The sequence below is a fragment of the Thermobia domestica genome, chromosome 11, assembly GCF_964235325.1.
Source record: "Thermobia domestica chromosome 11, izTheDome1.hap1.1, whole genome shotgun sequence".
Classification (NCBI taxonomy): domain Eukaryota; kingdom Metazoa; phylum Arthropoda; class Insecta; order Zygentoma; family Lepismatidae; genus Thermobia; species Thermobia domestica.
In genome coordinates this window covers 248355848-248378368 of record NC_137464.1, presented here as the reverse complement: position 1 = coordinate 248378368, position 22521 = coordinate 248355848, and the positions used below count along the sequence as shown (strand labels likewise).

Here is a 22521-nt window from a genome sequence, read left to right as displayed (position 1 = left end):
AGCAGGAACAGGGTGAAACCACTGAGAGATCATTCTTTACTGGTGGTTCCATTTTGACTAATTGAAGCTTGCCCAATTAGAAAGCTGTCAAACGAAACCTTGGTTAGTGGATTTTTTAAAGAAACTCGAACCTATATTAACGTATGCAAACAAATGTAAACAAACAGCTTCCTAATTGGTCAAGCTTCCCAATTAGTCAAAATGAAACCACTAGTGAAGAATTATCGTTTCTTAAATCGCAAATGACCTTTTGATCTTTGCTGCCCTCTTTGACCAACTTCCTGAGGCTTTAGGGACGAAATAACAGTATCTCTAGATAGGGCTTGAGGAGTACTTCCCAGGGTGGAAAAAAATCATGATTTTTTTCAAAAAAATCATTTTTGTTGATTTTTTTGATTTAAATCGTTTTTTTTAATTTAAATCAAATCTTTTTCTTCGTATAATACAAGTCGAGAACTGAAGAAAAAACATTAGGAATTAGTATTAAATGTTAATTATGACATTTAAGTTAAAGTATTGGGTTTTAATTTTGAATTAATTCCCAATCGTTAACCTATTTCAATCCCAAACAATGTTTCTTAAGCATTAAGGAAAAAGTACAGCAATGTATATCAACATGACACTTTTGTTTTCGCGAAAGTTACTTATATTTGGCAGGGGCATATTTTTAAACAATTGGAACTAGCTAGCGGCACGAAATGCATATAAAGTACATAAATTTAGCCTAAAATCAACTAACTCACTCTATGACCTATGGAACCCGAAGGTTCAATGCCATGTTCACAAAAGCTCTCCTGACTTCTATCCTTAGTCAACTGAATCCAGTTTATATTTTGTATTCTTATTTCTGCGAGATCCATCTTAATATTGTCCTCCCATCTGCGCCTAGGTATTCCTAATGGTCGTTTTCCGATTGGTTTTCCAGTTAAGACTTTGAAAGCGTTTCTACTTTCTTCCATTCTAGCTACATGACCCGCCCACCTAAGCCTCCTAGACTTGACGACCCTAACAATGTTGGGTAAACCATATAAATTATGTAGTTCCTCGTTATGAAGTTTCCGCCATTCCCCATTCCCGTTCCTCTTGGATCCGAATATGTTTTTTTCGCAACATTGAAAGTGACATTGTTGTTTATGATCCTGCAACGGGAAAACTGCTGATCCACTTAAAATTAATTTGGAACATTGTACCTACCTCGAGGTAGATTTCTATCATATCACTTTAGTTGAAGAGCTTATACTAAGGAGATTCAAAATTAATGCAAAAAATAAGAATATCTTACGAGCTCATTAAGCTAGGAAGAAACTCTTCATTACAATTGATAGGATAGCTGTCCCACTATTTTCCAAAAGTCAAGTTTTAAGGGGCAAGGGGGCAGTTTCTATAATATTTTTACCATATTGAAATCGACGTTGTCTGTGTGCTTGTAATCGCATCATAGGAAAACTGCTGGATTCGTTTGAAATTAATTTTTGGAACGTACCCAGTACTCACCTCGAATTTTATCTTATCATTTGGTGATTAAAGGGCCTATGGTGGATTCAGGGGTTCAAAATTTATCTCCTGTGTTTGATTATTATACTTGCTTTGAAATGCACATCCTAAGGGGAAGGGATTCAAATATTTTTCATAAAACCACAGAAACACATTTCAGCTAGTCAGTTCATATTACGGGTTGCCAATTATCTCGCTAAAACGTTGTTGCCCGTGATCAGCGGTTTGAATATTGCAACTGGACTACGGATTTTAGGTTATACAACTCGCGTCAGACAGTGATTGGGTTCCATAGTCCTATTTCTGTGCGGTTCCTTCCGCATTACTTTTCGTGATGTTTTTCTATGAGTCCTGTGGGTCTCTGTCACTTTGGATACTATTTGTCGCAACATAGCTAACACGCTTTGACCACCTTAGGCACACTTGCATCACAACTTAGCCACTTTGAATCTCAGAGTCGTCTCTCATTTTGCATCACTACCTTCTACCTCCTCAACACATGTCTCCGTTCTATTCCGTCTGACGTACTACAGACGTTTATATAACACACCACTAACATCAGTCAAGCGTTAGTCTCAATATTACTATCTCGCACATCTTACATGTTGGAAGCTACAGGTATTTTCATTATTTTGGTAAGCATCCGTATAGTCTGGGAATATCATAACTTAACCTTGGGCAGGGACTGAAGTAGTGTTAGAACATTCCGAATGCGATCTTACAGTTCATTCAGCGCAATAATAAACTTGAAAGATTTAAGCATACAAAAATCGAAACTTACAATCTGTTACTATAAGAATCATAATGCATTCTGTTCCATGGAAGCACAGCATATTTGTTCAAACACAGCTTTCAATAGTGAACTTATATGAAATAATAATAATAATAATTGACTAGAATCATTGTTCATTTTTTCTTAGGTATGACGTGTAGAGTTATTTCCTATTGTTACTTAGTAATCTATAAAATTGGTAGTCTTTAAAATAGACTGAAATATTATTTTTATTTTTTATTTCAGTTATTCTCCATTATAGTGTTTGGTTGTATTTCTTCACAAGGATACCAACGTGATCCAATAACAGGAAAGGAGGAATGTCTGTACAATAAAGATGTAAACGCGTGTAATTATGGCGTAGGAATTGGTGTGATTGCTTTTCTGGCGTCGATAGGGTTTCTGGTTGGCGAATTTCTGTTTGAACAAATGTCATCTGTAAAAACAAGAAAACACTATGTTCTTCTTGATTTGGGATTTTCAGGTAAGTGCACCAAATCTTTTTTTTTTTCTTTAACTAATACCGTAACTCATGGTGCTGTAGGCACAAAGGACTATATCCCAGCGTTTCCCAACCTTTTTCAACTTGCGGCACACTACGAGTGTAACTTGAATTCTCGCGGCACACTCATAGATATTATTATTATTATTATTTGCAAATATAAAATACCATGGCAATTTTTTTCTGTGATTACTGATCTTCTCACAGAGGTGGAAGCTCAGTCACTGGTTTTCCTCTATGCTAATTCAGTATGCTTATTTTTTATTCTAATTTTAAAATAGAAAACAATTACAATGAAATATAGGACTCAAAAAAAAAAAAAAAAAAAAAAAAATCTTTACGAAAACTGTATCCAACCTTTCACTAAGAAAGAAGATCACTAAAAACGAACGAACAAACAAATGTCTTGTACTTTTAACTTTGCTGTTCTAACCAAAACCGATGCATATTATTGCAATCACACAGCTTGCGATGCGTCGAAGTCAAAACACTCCTGTTGAACAAAGTGTTGTTCTGTCATTCACGTGCGAATGAGTGTCCACGAACGTTCACTTGACGCGTACCGTACAAGTGCTTCCATTTCTCGGTGTTAGTATGACTCAATTGAAGCGTAACATAGCAGCTAACCGCGGAAATGTGTACGAGCCGAAATACTGTCTTGCAATTAACAGTAATTTTCTCCATGGTAGAAATTCATAGTAATGTGAAATACAAAAATATACATTTTTTCCTGTGTCTTGCAATTTGGTTGCTCTAGAATTAAAAATTTTGATTCGATTTCCTCGCGGCACACCGGTTGGGAAACGCTGCTATATCCGGTCAGATGTTTCACGTTCATGTAGGTGATGCATGGTGAGCGCATCGATTTCTGACGATATAGTTTTTGATTGTCTAGAACTTGAGTTCGCTGCCTCTTAATTCAGGTATGTGCTCAGTTGGATCATAATGCTGAGTGTACACATGAATCGAACCCGGGATCATGAACACAAATAGTTCTATAACATATCGTGTGCGTTTGTGGTGGATAGCAACATGTCAGTTGTCTGTTCCCTGTTTCCTTCCCTACTCTCATTCAACCAGTTCTTCCATAATAATTCACTTGCACTTATTATTCGTTTTGAATCTTCAGGTCAAAAGTATGGGATGTAAAATGAAAGAATTAATTTCCAATTTTTATTTAGGAACCCAGAGCTGATTTGATACTTGTTTGAATTAAAATGGGGGCACAGGAGTTTCGGTACTGACGTAACATTGTAAAGCATTGGGGAACAATCAAGAGGTGATGAACTCGAGTAGAGCCAGAAATGAGAACGATAGAACCTACTATGCTGACTCATTAATACAATGAAATTGTAAGGATAGAGTATTTAAAAAAAAAAAAACTGCACAGTGATATTCAGGAACTGATCCTCACCAGTGGGGGACTGCAATAAAATTATAAGAGCAGAGTTAAATTAATCATATTTTATAAGACCTATTAATAAATTTTATTCCAGTGTTAGAAAGGACATTAAAGTGAACAATATTATTTTATATTGTTTTTGGAAGTGGGAATTGTTCAAAATCAGAATATATTTCAGTAATTTGGTGATGGATATCTTGATGACAATAATAATAATAATAATTTTTAGGTAAATAATTTAAGTGTGTTGATAGTTAATTATGTCTCAGGAAAAAGCCTGAATGTAATCATGTATTCGTTTGTGTCATTAGAAAAACGAAAACAAGGTAATTCTAGAGAACCTCAATGTTCAAACTTACGTAAATTGTTCAATATAAAAAGGTGCGCAAGAGACTAAAGGGGCATTCGGATCCTGGCTCGAAAAGACGAGAACATGGATGAACATCGCAAAGCTCGTGGTGTCATAAGACAGCCTTCCTTTTTAATTTAAATTGTATTTTCGTATTCATATATATTAAACATTGTCACTTTTGGGTCCAAAGCTTAACGTTTGGTCTTCTGTGTAATTGCTGAAAGCTTTGTTTTATGTTAGCTAATTCTTTCTCTCTGCGACATTATTTGTCTCAAACTAATTCCTATAATTATATGTAAATAAGACTTTGTATTTTGTGAAAAAGAAAGGAAACTAATAGAAAACGTTTGCCTTTTACTTTACTGTTGCCCAACATCTCATTGAATTAAGAACAGGGCAGAGATACTTGTCTTTTTAATGTTTTTGCTCCTTGAACTAATTCAAAATCAAAATTCTGTTTAATTCTATTTAAACACTACCCAGCTAAAACTTGTGGCCGTCGTTGGCTGTCATGCCATGGAGTTGTGTTAAGAAAGTTACGTTGTAATATTCTGAAAATACAACTAAAAACTTAAATGAAGGGATATCTAGGTACCCCATGTTATGTTGACTATGTTCAAAATCAAGATTCCTTTAAGAAAAATAACACTCATTGATCTAGTTTTTCCACCTTAAAATGTATATCCATGTCTTTTATAGCCTCGGAGCGTAAGGGGCTCTAAATTTGAATTCAACCAATCATTGAGCTGTTTCATTTCACTTTGAATACTATTATTCATTCCATCTATGCTGATAAGCAGTCAAAAATACTTTTCCTCCCTCAACATAGATGAAATTCGGGCCTTTTTTTTTTTCACTGACGGTTCAAGACAGGGGAGGGGGAAGATAAATAAAAATAAAACTTGGTAACTCTTGAACCACGCGACTGATCTCGATCAAATTTGCCACATAGACGAAGTTCGGGTCTGAGATGATTTTTATCACTTCACTTTGACGATGCAGTGCAGGGGAGGGGGAGGTATTTAAAACTGATCGAAAATGAATTGTGATTATGATTATGACTTAATAACTCTTTCGTTTTCTCTTTTGTTCGTAATATTAATTTATTGATTAGTTATTTTCTATGTTCATTACTATGCAAAATTGTTATATTAAAATATTATATATGGTAGAACCTATGAAAGCAATAAGCCATAACACTTCCTTGAAATGTCACGGCGTAGGAAAGAAAATTGGGAGTAGAAGGAAAGAAAGGTGTATTGAATATTGAATATACATTTTTCCTTAGTGATTCCTGGTTTTGTAATAAGTTCTTGTATATTATGAAACTACGAACCATTCTTTACTTTCTAATTGCCATTAATAATTGAAATTACATCTGAAAGTAGCTTATATAGTCAAATGTTACGGAATATATTATGCAGCAGTTCCTAAATAATCTAGATTTTGTACAGTAGAAGCTGATAATACCTTGTGAGCAAAATGTTAGTCAAACAGTTATCATAGCACAAATCTTAATGTAGTTTAATCTGTTCCTCCATAATATAAATATATACTTTAATTCAATTACTATTGCAATGTGATGAAAGGCAGGAGAATAACTAAGTTTGCTAAATAAAACGTTATGAAGGAAGTTGAAAAGATGAAGAAGTAAGATGAGATTTTAATCAATATGAATGAATCAGCGACGTAATTATGTGTTATTGTTATAAAATATTAGATAATATGAAACAACGGATTATGAATTAAGAAGATTAATGTATGATATTAAAGTATTCCTCCAGTTGATGGACTAATGTAATTACTCTTGTCATTCTCTACGTTGTGATGTTATTCAGAATTTCAGAGGAATAGTTAGGAAACTACCGTGCTATTGATGCCATATGTTCTTTGTACTACGTATAGATACCTTTAGTTAAAGCAAGGTGAACTTTAGATCTATAACCCAACTGTATATTTGTGGATATTAAAGTATTATTACTGATGGGAGATTGTTGAACATCGTTATTAATTGAAGATTTCTTTAGCTGAATTTCATAGCATAGACATACGAAGTTTTAAACAATAAGCGCCCGTCGATGGTCATCCGCTTCCCTTTAGCTCCTGTTCTTCGAAAGCAAATCAGATGCATTATACAAGTGTAGTTTCTATTAAGATGGCGACCCAAGGGCTAACCTTTTTCAGCAGTGAAGTGAAGAAGAAAGAATTTAGTTGATGTCCACTTCTTAGTACATAACGAAGAAAAAGTTGGAGCATCACATCTTGGACCACATCACCAATCTCGATTAAATTTTCAGCATAGATAAGGTTCGGATCTGGGATGGCTTTTATCATTTTGGGTTCACTGAGATGCACAGTGACACTTACGATGCCATTTAAATCCAAATCCGATTTTTATGTCCAAAATGAAACGTATTCTCCCCATGCGAAAAACTAGTATTCTGCTAGTTTCTTATTTAAAAAATTCGGTAATATTATCACTTCCTTAGCGTTTGACACATGGTTTCATGTGCTTGTAGGTCACCTGTCCGAGAATGTCTTTATTTTCGATCATTCTATACTGGAATATGTGCTAAGTGTACTCCTTACTATGCTGATATATATTTGTCTTACTGTAGATCCTATCCTATTCTATTCTATTCTATTGCGTTCCGAATTTATCAGTTTTTGTATATTTCTTCGCATAGGATTTTGGGCATTCCTTTACTTCGTCGGTTTCTGCTACTTGACGAACCAGTGGAGCAAATCGGAGTATCCTCCGTTAGGAGTGGGTGTTAACAATGTGCAGGGTGCCATTGCTTTCTGTTTTTTCTCCATCTTCACTTGGGTAAGTACTAACGCACTCAGTTGTTTCAGTATGTTTTGTTTTTAATTAACAACTGAATTTATTTGTACTCTTGTATGCTCACAAGTGGTGAAGGCAATTTGACACATTGTTCCAATGACCAGTTGTCATCTTCCGCGTTTCTTAAGAAATTACGCTGCTTGTAGAGGCAATTCTTTCGTTGTTAATATATATATATATATATAAAGGAACTACAATAGTATTCATGCATCTAGAGCTAATTGAAACGAATTCAGTTATTTAAAAAAAAATATTTTTTCAGATTCTGCGTACTTGCGTTTTTATACTGTTCCTTTTAATGGAGATTTCAAACGACGGTGTTCCAGCATGGTACCAGTTTTGTTAAGCGGCCATTAACTTATATCCTTTCATCTTTTTCTGGCTTCGTGTTACTGCTGCCTTACTATGTTTTATTCCATGCTGCGTATGTTATAACTGAGTTAGGTTTTTCAGTGATTGAAACTGATAACCAAATGAGGATTTTGATAGAAATGGAAAAAAAAAAAAAAAAAAAAAAAAAAGAGTTTTGGTTTTGTTTATAATAGCAGTATTGATTAAGGTAGCTGGTTGATAAAGTTGCATAATGAAAGAAGGAAGAAAAATTTCTTTATATTGTATACGTTTCTCTTTCTTTTTTTTTAAGGCTGGATGTGCCTGGTTTGCTTTTCAACGCTTTCGCCAGGGAGCCGAGGCTGCTTTTGCACCCAGTTATGAAGCAGATCCTGGTGCTATTCCAGGTGGAACACCTTATTCCTCATACCCAGGTGGACCAGACCCAGAGGGTGGTTACCAAGAACCGCCTTTCTCGGGAAATCAAACGAAAGGTATTTAGTCCAGACAGAAAAATATTTTGTGAACAGTGCCTTGTCATAATTTCGTGTGTACTTTCGTGTTGTGTGTAAACAGTTTAGTGTTCTTTTTACAGATTAATATGGGATTCAAGACACAAACCTATACCGAGAAACGAACGTTGGTCTAGTGTTCTGAAGACAGAGAGCCACGAGAAATGTTGATGTCTCAATCCGTGATCTTTCTTTCGTGAAAACTTAGTAATACGCATATTAGAAAATACAGCTATTGTTTAACATTTCCGTTGTTTAAGCTCATTACAGGACTTACACATTCAGTTGCTGACCACATTAGCATAAAGAGAGAAGAAAAATGATAATTAGGGCTTGAAAAAATACACTCGCCTGCTCGTCAGGGCAAGTACTTTTTTACATTAGGCGAGTAAAGTCCGATCAGTCAAAAACGCGTTTTATCCCACACAACAACAACAACAACAACAACAACAACAACAAATAATAATAATAATAATAATAATAATAACAACCATCGTGAACTTTTTTTTTCATTTGACTCTGTTTCTGTAGTGGCCCCGCGTAGCGTAGTCGCTAACACTCTCGCCTTCGGTGCGAGCTGTCCCGGGTTCGATTCCCAGTAGGGCCACTCGGTCAAAAAATTGTAAAATGCTTTCTCAGGCCAGCCACCCTGAATGAGCTTTTCCTGGGTTTTCCTCATTCACACCAGGCAAATGTAGGAGTGGAACCTAACTTACACGCCCCAGGCCGCTTTCTTCTTTCCCTTTCCCCGGATAGTGTGCTCGCCGAGGGACGTCATCCCTCATACATAACGGGCTAAATGGCTTAGATGCCGAAAGCCCAGAAATCTAAAATCCTATTCCTAATCTTAGTTTCTGTACATGGATAAGTAGTTTTGTCAATTTTGTTATTGTTTCCCGCCGAAGAGTAGTATTAGTCCTGCAGCAGTTTGGTTTTGACGCAAACGTGGTTCCACGCACGCATGTTTCATATTTGGAATGAAAATCTTACCGGCAAATAAATACTCCCCTGTACGCCATTGCCCTTTTAAAACGGCCTATGCTATCCCGTTTGAATGAAACGAAATAAATAGACGACATGAAGCGTAAAAATTGTGATCCGCAATAGATTTTGTTTAGGGTGCTACTTCTACACTTGCTTGCAACTACGTATCCGTTTACACAGCAACATAATATCTTTTATGAAAACGAGATTCCTGGCAAAACTGTGTGATTTGTTTTGCCAGTAAGGAAGTATCAAAACAAAAAATGTATTGATATGTTTTCTGTGTCGGAAAGTGATTTCTGTTTATTTGTATCAACACTGTGACTACAAAATGGTCTGGCTAGTAAATTTTTTTGGCTGACTAGTGCTTGTAAGCAAGATTTTTCAAGCCCTGGTGATAATCATGACAAATGCTCACCTAAGCATCAAAACAACAATCCGAACACACACGTTTCAGCTACAAGTTTTCGAATCTTTAGTGCGTATCCCTTAAAAATTTACGTTGCTTGAAAAACTTCATTTTTATATATCTTCACGGTAGAAATAATGTATATGATTCTTGAAATATTGCTGCTAAACTTGCTTTCAATAACCTGTGCTATTTTCTCATTACCTTTAAACCAGACTTGAAGAATTAAACGCCTACTCTGTAGAAATAATTATTAGTAATTATTAAAATTGCTTTTAAGGTACCTGGTTCTATAACCTATCCTGTTTTCTCATTACCAGTATTCAAAATTTGAAGTTAAAAATACCGACATGTTATATATCTATGCTGAACAAAGTTTACTATTCCACATCATTTGTCTTGAATATTCGATACAAATATTAATATGAATCATATATAAGAGCAAATGTTATTACCTGTATGATGCGTCAAGTTATCATATAAATTAGTGCGTTATTATGAATATATTGATATATTATGAGTCTGAATTGTTTGGGATGAGTGGGGTCGCGGTAGCTTAGTGGTAGGGCGTTCACCTCTGGTGGATAGGGTTTCTAATTCGATCATAGTTCCGGCCAGGTGAACTTTGTGGTGGACAAATACCATGTGCGTGGGTTTTTTCGGAGTCTTCTCGTTTCCTCCTATTTTAATCATTCTACCATTGCATTCATTTCTCATCATCACTGTCTCCTTTAGCCTAGTCGGCGTAACACTGGGACGTAAAGCTGAAAGATTTTTGTTTGAGAGGAAGCTTCTATGTGCTGTCTTCCAATTACCAGTACTCGTAAAACTAGGAAACTTAAAAGAAGTGTTGTATTAATCACTAATAATTACTTCTACAGAGTAGACGTTTATTCTCTTGTAGTCTAGATAAAGGTAATGATTAAATAGCATAGGTTATTGATAAGGAAATTAACAGCAATTTTTAAAGAAATATTGTTATTTAATGTATTGCTATAACAAGTTTTGCTAGTTTCTATTCTCACTTTTTATTTGTTTCTCGTATTTCACTAAATGCATCTGAATATATTATGGGTTTATTAGTAATATACTGTATATATATATATAGTATATATCTGTCGCAAAACAATAGCACCACTCAGAACAACCGCAACGGTTTCATTATATTTACTATTTAAATAAGCCATTCCGTGACATACTGATATCTACTTGGTGTTTCTAACAACCTTTAAGTTTGGGGAGGATCAGAGTAGTATTTTGCATTACAGTAGTTCAGATGTTCTCTATTTGCTGTCTCGAGTGTGGTTGAGACTTAAAATTCTTGTTTTGTTTGCTTTTCTGGAGCGATGTAAAGTGTAAATTCTAATGAAAATTATGTATTATTGGATGTTTGTTTTGTTTACGTTGTAAACGGAAGTGCTTCAAGTACATTTTAAGACGTTGAAGAATCTCATTATTCCTAGAAACTCGAAATAAGAGAAAAGTGTGTGACACAAGCCTTTGTATACAAAGACGAATCCTGACACTGCGAAGTGAGAGCTACACAAATAGAAGAGTTGCCAAAATTCTAGGTATGCATCATACTGTCTTTGGTAGAATAATACAGAAGCAAGGAGAGCATGGTATGTCTTATCAATGAGAACGATGTGGCAGAAAATGAAAACTGTTGCGAGATTGGATCAAGAGGTTTTTCGCTTGGCTGTATCAGACAGAGTTTCCAGGGGCATGAAATGAAGCAGCTATTTATTCTGATACAGGTTATAACATAAGCCAGATAATCGTTGTCAGACGATTTAATGAAAAAGGATTACATAAGAAAACTCTAAAAAAGAACCCATTTTTAACTGATAAACATGTAAACGCTAGAAGAGAGTTCGTGAGTAGACAGTGCAAGGAGTGATGAACGATGGTGGCACATAATTTTCTTGAATGAGGAGAAGTTTATGATTGTTAGAAATGACAATGAAATGAAATTTTGAATGAGAAAATGAGGAAATGTGAAGCCAAAGTACGTTTCCAAAGAAGGAAATTTGATGAAAGTGTCATTTTGTACGGATGTTTTACTTCAAATGGAGTGGGATGAAATAAAATCTCGAATAAACAAGTTAATGCGGCATATTATAAGGGGCGATCAACTGAGACCCGTTCAGTGGTCATAATTCATGAAATAAATTTTATTTCGAGCGGAAACTTGTACACTATCTAGAGGCGTCTATGGTTAGCGTGCAGTAAAAATATTGTTTAGAAGAAGTCACTGTGAGCGTTTGGACACTTGTCTCACTGTGTCACTAACTGACAAATATCGTCCATGTAAAATTTGGACGGCTGGCTATCAAACCAATCACGCACAATGTCCTGACCCTCAGCGTCAGACTGAAATCTCTTGACTTTTCAATGCCTTTAGAGGCCCAAAGATGTGAAAGTCACAAGCTATGGGTTGAATACTAATGCGTCTATCCGCAGCTATAGCCGCATTCACCTTTTCACGCGTGTTTTATGTGGTATTGAAAAGTAAGGGACGGGGATAATCAATGGTTTGTTCACGCCCCTTCCGAAACATTTGATCCAGTCCACCATGCATCACCATACACGTCTTTCCATACGCCGGAACACTTCAGCTGGTTGACAACCTGCGGCACTCAGAAACTGGATGACGGCACGCTGGTCCTGTTTGGGCGGATTGGGGATCTTGAACGCCATCTTTCACTCGTTATACCTGCAAAACGGAAGCACGTATCAACAACATTCCTACACACAGAGACATTAGCCATTACACACTATTAAACAAACAATATCCTTCTACACACTATACCAATAATGCATGGAACGAACGGGTTTCAGTTGATCGCCCCTTATACATTGACATTTTGAAATGGCGAAAATTACTATGACCATGTGTTGACTATTTCTCAGGTCCTAATTGAGTTGATTTATTTTCCAAGACGACAGACAATGCGCCGTGTCACAGAGCACGGAGTGTAGCATTCCAAAGATTGTGGTAACCACCAAATTCTCCGGATATGAATCCTATATAGAATCTGTGGCATATTATATACTATGTCACAAAAAGTGCATGGGAAGATATATCAGTCCAGGAGACAAATCACGGGGGAACTGGTTTGAATCTGACATCTCGAACTGGATATTACATTAAGTGAAACACTTGTGAACATCTTATCCCGTTGGTTTGCAGCATTAAGAGATGCCCGTGGCAGTGTAACAAAAAACTGAAGTGTCATAAAAATTGTGGTGTAAACAATTTTCTTTTTTCATTTACTTTTAATAATTTACCTACCGTTTAGCGATAAACTTTGCAGAAAGAGTGTGAGGATAAAAAAATATGCATTAACACAACATAAACATTAGAGAACTATTAAAAGATCATTTGAATAGTGTGTGACCAACGAGGTGTATAAAATAGGGCTGGAATTAACAATATAACAGTTTTTTCAAAGTGGTGCTGTTTTTTTTTTTTTTTTGTGACAGACATATATATATATATATATATATATATATATATATATATATATAAAATATGTAATGTGTGTGTGTGTGTGTATGATTGGAGTGTAATCTGTGCCATTTCAGTGTGTGCTTTTTCAATTATTATTCTATAATTACTTGTTATTATTGTATTAATTCTGATGTTTGCGTGGTCAAGTGGGAGACAATACATGATTAGCCTTAACTTCGCCGTGTAAATAAGATTAAATAAATAAATAAGTTTAATGTTGTATTTTAGTTTCATGTTTCTGTGATTGGGTGCTAAATGTAATTTACTCTAGAGAGTAAACATGATTTCCAGTATAGAGTAGATGCATCCGTCTGAAAATAATAATTTCTTTTTTCCTTCCAAAGTAAGACACCGTTGTATCAAGTGAAAGTTCCTGGATATTTTTTCTTTTAAGAAAACAAGAAAAAAATGAGGTGGAAGAAAGTACTATGAAACAGTGGTTGCTGCTTGTGCAGTATTGTTTATCACGGCTTAATTTATGCTCGTTTATGACAACATAATTGACGGATCTCAGTTACTCCTCTCTGATCTTCCTTATATCTGTCATTACAAACTCAGTGGTTGTATACTGCGGGAGAAAGTATATTTTTCTTAAGAGATCTAAGTTTGCTTTCAGAGCAAGGAAGTGTGGCTATGCAGAAAACTCTCAGATTGACTATTATGCAACATAAATGGCGTAACCTCGTCGCTAGTCAAGTCATCTGCATTCGAATTCTGGTTAGGGAGTATTCAAATTTGAACGCATTTAGCTGGTTCTGATTCCACCTCAAATTGTAGGTTCATGTCTCATATAGTCTCAATATTGAAACGTGACGCTCACCTTGAATAAATAGATAGATAGATAGATAGACATAATTGCTGTACAACTCAAAACATGTGAACACGTACGGGAGAAAAAATAGTTTTACGGTCAACACAGCAGCACATGATAGATGGGCAGCGAAGACCAAAGCAATTCCTTTCGGTCCTGGGGTCTTACTGGTGTTCCTTATACACAGGTGTGAAGACCATTTGAAAATCCAAACAGGGCACGCTCCGAAACACTAGAAAACATGGAGAAAATAGGAAGCTATGAAGTAATTGTTTTGAGACGTGAAAAGGTAGCTGATGGCGGACACACCCACCAAAAAGTTATGGATCTATAATTAGGTATATACATATATTTGAATTCGCTGTGTGTGAATCGAATACTAAAAGTGTAAAATTCAAAATTGCGGATAAAATGCAAAACCTGCTATGAAACTGAAATCGGGTTGGTAGAGGTTTTCGTGGTCATGGAGTATGAATCCAATGTTAAAAGTGCAAAATTCAATATGACGGATCCAATATTGCGTGGAAAAAGATCAAAAATATGTATAGAATGGACATATGTGGTTATTATACATATAGTATTATACATAATGGGTCAAGTAGGGACAGGTGATGTTCTACAATAAACGGGGAGCGTGTTTTGCTATGCAATCATGTCAGAATTTAGGCACGGAATGAAGGGAAGTTTTTTGTAACGCGCACAACAGTTTTGTTGTATGAAAAGATTGCAATCATAGACAATAATTATTTTACTATCAACTCCCTCTCCCACTCCCGAAGAGATGCGCGAGGATCGGCATGTGGTATATGTCGTTGGAAAGCTCAAGGTGTCAAGAACATTAATTTTTCTTTCAACGAGCTCATTTACCATAACTGCAAGCAGAAAAATTCCTGCATTGCTTGTTCTTACGTATTTTGTCGTAAAAGCCTGTGTTATACCTGTTTCTTTGACTTCTACCATTATCATTAGTCATTCTACACTCTTTCGCTCGTCCTTTTGCACGCATGTTACGCACAGCAGTGCATACCTAGGAGCTACAATTGTCAATAGCATAGTGTGATACCACAAAGACAATTGTCGAAACATAGCTCATATTTTCATTCCAAAACGCGCACGTTTTCACTGCTTTTGCAATGTTTCAGTTCCATAGCAGAGTTTTCCATTTTATCCGCCATTTTGAATTTTACACTTCTAGTACCAGATTCATACACAGCGATGTTGAATATATCTATATACCGAATTTCAGATCCATAGTGTTTTTTTTTTTTAATTTGTGTTCGCCATTTTGTATTTTTTTTTTTAATTTTTTAAACATTTGATGTCAGATTCGTATTCAGCTATCTTTTAAACCTACAATATATATATATATATATATATATATATATATATATATATATATATATATATATATATATATATATATATATATATATATATATATATATATCACGTCTCAAAACAATTACATCGTAGCTTCCTATTTCATCCAAGTTTTCTGGTGTTTCGGAGCGTGCCTTATCCGGATCTTCAAATGGTCGCCACGCCCCCTACAGGCCCCACTCAAGCGAGATATTTCACATGCGAGGTGTACTCTATGTGACCTTTCCAACGATATATAACACATGCAGATCCCAGCGTACCACTTCACCTACTTCCCTTGTAAGTCTTCTAGAATAGTTTCGTGGGAAGGAGGAATCAAACAATGCGTCTAGTTTCAGTTTTAAAAAGTTACTGCAGAAAGTGGCAAAGCACACTGAAACAATCCAAGTAAATCACCAAACTTGAGATTAGAAGGTGAAAACGTTGTAGTAAGAAGACATTATCTTTGCTTGTATTAATGTTGATTTGTTTCTCTTTTGCAGGTCCCGTAGGAACGGATTTTCAGGCTCCAGCATATTAAATAACTGAGTGGCTGCAATCCAACCCACGTGCACACAAACAATGAAGTGTGGCATGGTGCGACGTGCAAAGACATAGAGCATTCCAGGTTTCGGTTTATTCCAATATGCTCTAGGTGTAGAAATGTTTACTTTCTTTTTTCCAGTGACACCTGACTCTGTTTGGTTTGACATTGTGGTTTGCAAAATGTCTTTATGGAAGGTAGAAGTTGTTAACCTATTGATTGGTGAGCGAATATTGACGGAGACTGAATTATGTTGACTTGACTGTTAGAACGATTACGACGCGTAGGCTTCTTTTCCTAAATTATGCACACTAAAATAAGGAGAAAAAAAAATGCAGATTATATATATACATAACAAAACGTCTATGATAACAGATAGATGTTTAACCGATTTTTATCGCTGACTAGTACTTCGGTAGATGAAATTTTACTCTGTACTTAAAAATAAAATAAATATTTTTGTGTTTTAAATTAAGGGGAAAAAATGTGACAAATACTCCTTGAGACATAAAAAAGAGCAGGCTGATTTATCACATATCTAATTTTTTAGGCATATACAAACGAATTACTATTCCTTTTTTTTTCTTCTTGCAGTGCAACATACACAGCCTAGGACTGATTTTGTAACATCCTTGTAAACCAAAGGCATAACTAGCACTTCGCTTTTAACTTTGTAGAATTATGTACATAACGTTGCACTTAATGGCTTCGTGCTATTGTGGCGTGATACACGGTCGGACCGCAAAGTATTGTGTAAAATTAAATTGTGCAGCTCCTGCAGATATTGTAGAGGGGAATTGAGCGAGGCGATAACAAGAAAGAAAGTCTCAAGCTGGTTCGCCGCACGCATGTACTTACCGACTTTATGATAGTAATGCTTCCGTTATTGAAAGTTAATGGATACTCTTTTTAAATACCAAACAGTTCCTTCAGTTTGATCAGATAACGATCTCATATATATCATAGACAGTGTGTGTGTATACTCATATTGAAGTTTATATAGCCCATAAACCTGTAAATTCACACACTGTCTGATATGAGTCAATTCGTTTTGACTCCAGCTTTACAAAGCTATTGTTTCCGAATGGGCAATGCTGTTTTCAAACCAAAATCTTCAATCTATAATGAAGAAAATGTAACTTCGTATGTGCTGTAAGTATAATTGAAGTTTGAAAAGGTATTGAAAATACAAGGCACTTTGAATAGGGTTCAAAGTTATAGTTTGATAGTTCCTTATCAAAGAAATAAAACAAAGCCAAATGTAATCGGAACTTAATAAGACAGTAAATATAATGACAACGAAATGCAGGAGATGAGTTCACAATGGGTCGAAGTTCCTGGTGCAACGTTGTTATTTAATTCCACTATCTTTTTCGCTTTACCAACAAGTGAATATAGATGTAGTTGCATGCAACCCATAGATTATTTAGTGTTAACTAAACCATCCCATGATCTCAAATATTATCAAACCAAAGATCCAACAAAATTCATATTTTAATAGCGAATTATTAAATTTTTTTCCATTCATGAAGTCTTGACACATCGCATTAAATTTTTTTTTCGTAATAAGTGGATATTTAGCAATAGGAAAGTGACACATAAATGCAATTTTCAGGTATAGGATATATTACTTAAGCAGCAGAGATGCCTCAGTGAATGGGGCCAAATGTGTATACTTGGGAGAAATTGTGCCATAACTGTACGATTAATCTTGCTATTGCCTGTGGTTGTGTTATCTTGTTCCACACCTCAGAGATAGACCTAGGTATGAATGTAACGTTCACATGTTCATAAAACAAGTATTATGAAAGGTTAGTTTGTCAAAGATAAAAAGATATGTATATGTTTTGCTCATTTGCTGAAGCATCACTCAGCAAACAGTGGGACCTTTTGTAAACAAAAACATTTCCGATACATACTCATACTGACATAACACGAAACACAAAATGCAATATTGTTTCTATGGTAAAAAATGTTGATCTTGTTGAGCAATGAACACTTACATACATTTTTTTTTAAAAAATGCGAAAACTTTTTACAACTTCACTGCGTTACAGTTTTCAAAGTAACAAGAAGGCAAGGAACTATCAAAAATGCAGGTATATTACATGCGAGTTCTTAACGAATTACTGTATTTTAAAATCACAGGTCTTCAAGTTACTAGCGTTAATAAAAATTGATATCGAAGGTTGAAATAAAAAATTCTGATGTTCTTGCCTTTTATCGTTACGTTGAAAAATGGAAAATATGTGTAACCGGTACTACTACTACTACTATTTTTTTTTAAGTTAAAATTATTTTTAAAGAAAAGAAGAAAATAATTACAGATACGACAGGTAATATACTAGAGCTATAAATTGCCCAACAAATTAACTTTGAGCATCATGACATAAATAAAGATTATATATATTGTTGATAAATACCTGATCTTTCATAATGCTTTGTATTTATTTTATTTATTTCCTTTCCTTCTGGAATGCGAGGACATCGACAACAGCGCCTGGATCCTCTTCCAGAAAAAAAACATAATAATAATACTGTGTGATGTGCTTTTCTAGTCTTGCAGCGTGTGAACACTGCTGCACACGATGTGTTCCCTTGCAATGGAGAATCAGTGGAGGTTTGCTCTCAGCACTAGCAGCTTTGGGCCTTTTGTCTTTGTTAATGTTGTATGTAAATTTTGAATGTGCTGGTAGGGACTTTTAAGTATTAAATAATAATAATGATAATAATAAATGATAGTACCAGCATTTTCAGCAATGTGTCATTGTATAGGCAAATATTTATAGGAGTAGTCTGTATATGATGTGGAAAATGTTCAGCTTTTGTGGTTTAGTATTTATTTGCCAAAGATTATTTCGCATCAGACTTATGTAAATATTAAATATATGTATATAATAGAAGAAAGAGAGTAATATATATTATGAACTTAAACACGCAGTGCAAAAAAGAACTTTGAGAATCCTTTATAAGTATATATTTTGATTCTTGGGAAAGAGAATAATCGAAAACAGTGTAGGCTATACAAGCGGCTGATGTTCACATTACTACATGGCGTTATGCCATGTTTTAGTACAATTCTGGAAAAGAAAAGATTATGCACAGTGTATTTGTTCCTGCTGTCGAACATGTATTGGTTTTATTTCTAAGCATAAAATTCTGTGCGTTTTTTTTTCTTTCTAAAAAATGAAAAACAAAGAAAAGCATAAATGCATTTACTGCATTTATTGGTGTGCCCTCAAGTACTGTGCCATAATATAAATCTTTGCAGAAACAACTTGGTAAATCACGTTATAGAGTGGTTCTTTGGTACAAAGTAATAATGATAAGATTTAATTGTTTTGAGGTTTATATCTGCTCATCAAATGGAGAATCATTAGAATTTGGGAAAACCAAAGGATTTTTCTTTTTATATTAAAGAGATCTGATCTCAAGCATGCACAAAAATTATGAACTAGGGTAACAGAGTAGTATGTAGTTGAAAACAATAGTAGTCGAATATACATGAATACACGAGATTTCATTTGTAATGTTTCGTGTTACTTTTTTTACGGAACCACATACAATAGGCTGTGAAGGAACTGAACGACGGGGATAATTTCAAATGGAACAAAAGAGCTTTAATAAGCCAACTCGAAGAAACCGATCGAAACAATAATGGGAAGTGATGTTGATGTGTCTTGGAATGTAATTTCAAAACGATTAACTCGATTAAGGGCATATTTGCAGAATTAGTTTTTTCATATTTTGGGCATTCAATTTTCCGAAAGCTGATTTAAAATTTCTTTCTCAAAAGCATGTTAAAACTTTGAAAATTGCTCATATGGCGTTTAAACCACCTTAGTAGAGTAATTTGTTACCAAATTATAGCTGTTTTCAAACCCTAACAAAAAGTTTTCATTCCTACAACTTTAAACCTAAGTTTTTATGTATTGGAATCGTCATCCAAAATTCGTTTCTAAAATGAACTAAAAAAAGAAAAATAAATAGAAAAAAAAAAGAAATATTGCTGGTTTCTGATTGTTTTTAACGAAGTAAAAAACCTAAGTTTTTTTTTCTTCTTAACAAATAGATCGATTGGAATGTCAGAAAATTATTTTTAATCTACATAAATTATACTCAAGTTAGTTAACTAATTTATTGACAATAAATTATCAGGTGGGATATTGTAATCTTCACGGTCTTATTTTTCAACCAAGGAATCAATTTATGGCGAGATTTTTCATTTGTTCGTGCATTTTTTTTTAAAGTTAAAAGTATTTTTCTCACTAGGGCTGGGTAGTTAGATCTTATGTAACGTGTATATTAGAGGAATATCCGAATACCCGACAGTTCGTGATTACCACATGTCATTGAACGGAAGCTCTTAGACTTTTCTGATAATATATTTTAAATTATCTGTATTTAATCTGCTGTTGTTGGTTGATGGTGTAGTATTCTCCATGATTAGCTTACGCCGTAAACTCTCAGCACAATACAAAACTAAATTCAGGTAGCATTCTTTTTCTTTTTCCCTCTTGTGTAATTTGACCAGATTCAACACGGTTCAGTGGATAATTGTTGACGTGATACCAATAGGGGAAGTGGGACTTATTTGAATCTTTTTTTTTTTTTTTTTTTTTTTTTGTTTTGTTAGTGGTAAAGTTAATTCATATACAACAGTGTGTAGTGAAGTTTATAAATTTCCTATAATTTGAATGCCTTTTAAAAGCGCCGAACAGTGTTGAAAGTACTGGAATGAGAATCATTAAGAACCAGCGCTGAAGTTCTTACAACTTCCTGATCCTGTGTTTCCTTTTTAGTATGTAAAACTTACCTCAATGTCTGGATCAATCTTGAGCATATATTTATTACATATAGTTTTATTTTATACTTCAGTATGTAATAACCATAATTCCAAACGCAATAAACCAATTCATGGCCTCACCGTATTGCAACCTTGGATTTGGAAACCGTTGTCAACAAACTATAGATAACTACATGCCCCAGCCAGCTAGTAGGCACACGGCGGTGCGCAGTTTGAGATAAACAGAATTAGCAAAAGATCCTAGGATTGTCTGGTGGCGCCTACTTGAAAAAAGTTAGGTTCTGCACTTTATGTATAGTTTGATCGACGACTTGCGTTATCTTTCAAAGTAAGTGGAAAGATTGCGGATAATCAGGTATTCGGGTATCTGAGTAGTTCACTCCGAATAGAGATGGTTCCAGCCGGTATTTTTCAGTACACACACATTTCACATTACGAACATACACACACACACACTACTCTTATATAGGTATATATTATATATATATATGTGCATATGCATAATATAAATAAATCTTTCACTGGAAGAAACTCAAAAGAGCTCAACGCTGATTTCTAAGAAAGAAAAGAAAATAGAAAGTTAACTTCCTTTTGGATGTAAATATGCAATTTTCTTTCTTTTTTTAAAAATTATCGTTTCTTGGAAGAAAGTTGCCAGAGCAATAAAGATCGTAGGGATTTATTTTTCTGTATATCCCACTTTCGTATAACAAAGTTTTTACTGTGATCATTTATTTCAACAAAAGTGTTAATTAAAAAGAGTACTTGTGAGTACATCACATTACCTCGGAAGAAGTATTATAAATATTTATGACTACTGATTAATAAATATTATATATAGATATATAAATATATAAGAAAATATAAAAAAAAAGATATTTGTGGTCTTGTTGATAGTTATTGAACTCATTATGTATAATTAAGTTGAATTTGGTAAATAATAAATAACAAGAAGACATGATTGTTCGTTGCTGGTACTCACTGTGTTGTACCATATTGTCACTTCAGACAAAAGGTGTATATTATTATAGTCCAAATAAGTGTTTATAATTATTTTTTTTTTTCTTTTGAAGTCCACACCAATAGTTGATTAATTTCGTCCCTCCCCCATTTGATTTCTTTGTTTTCATTTAAACTGTTAATTTGAAGGTGGGCAATGTGAGTAATGCATGATTGTTGGTGATTTTTATATGCAAGACCCTTGTATTGTAACACTGTAATGAATAAATTCTTGTTGATAGTGATATTAAATATTTGCCGTTTTCATTTCATGGCCATCAAGACATTGATAAAAAGATAAGTAGGTCTGACGGAGAGTCATTTTGTTCATCCCTGATGTTCTTTCTGTAATCTATCTCTGTTTAGGAAAGATTTTGTAATAAAAAATCTGACTAGGGTAACCATAAAGTAGAATATCTCATTAGACCTAAATTTGATAGGACAGCATTAGACCTGGAAACTGCAGATTCTGAAAGCATAATTCGTAAAGTACAGCAGTAATTTAATAAAGATATCTATGTATATATAGCAGTTCTGTTTGTCTTCACAGTGATGCCTTTACTAATATGCCTTATCATTCGTTGTGTGTAGCTCTGCACTTAACTAAGGCAAACATCGAAAAATTTCGAATCATCTTTTATTAAGCAATAACTTGTAAATGCATGACTGTATTTATACATAATTTGCCTCGCCTGACTTTTCCCCAGCCATCTATTAGTGTTAAGTATTAGTCTTTTGGCAGGTCCTGCTACTAATGAGGTTTTAATTTTAGGTTTGAACCTGGAAATAGACCTTTTCTTCCACGTTTCTCCATCTTCAGCTTCCTCTTTTAACTCTTAATATTTTCTTCGGTTTTTCAAATCATCGATCACTTGTGTTCTTGAA

At 34.5% G+C, this 22521-nt stretch overlaps 1 protein-coding gene across 1 annotated transcript in view; it reads left to right on the top strand.

Annotated features, from left to right (window-relative positions):
- Syngr (synaptogyrin) overlaps positions 1 to 21888 on the top strand; it is a 33044-nt gene extending 11156 nt beyond the window's left edge. The window contains exons 2-5 of the mRNA XM_081731961.1: positions 2513 to 2750; positions 7210 to 7349; positions 8011 to 8191; positions 15790 to 21888. Of these exons, the coding sequence (XP_081588087.1) occupies positions 2513 to 2750; positions 7210 to 7349; positions 8011 to 8191; positions 15790 to 15827 (597 nt within the window). The 3' untranslated portion in view covers positions 15828 to 21888. The remainder of the gene's footprint in view (positions 1 to 2512; positions 2751 to 7209; positions 7350 to 8010; positions 8192 to 15789) is intronic.
- Positions 21889 to 22521: the final 633 nt, after the last annotated feature.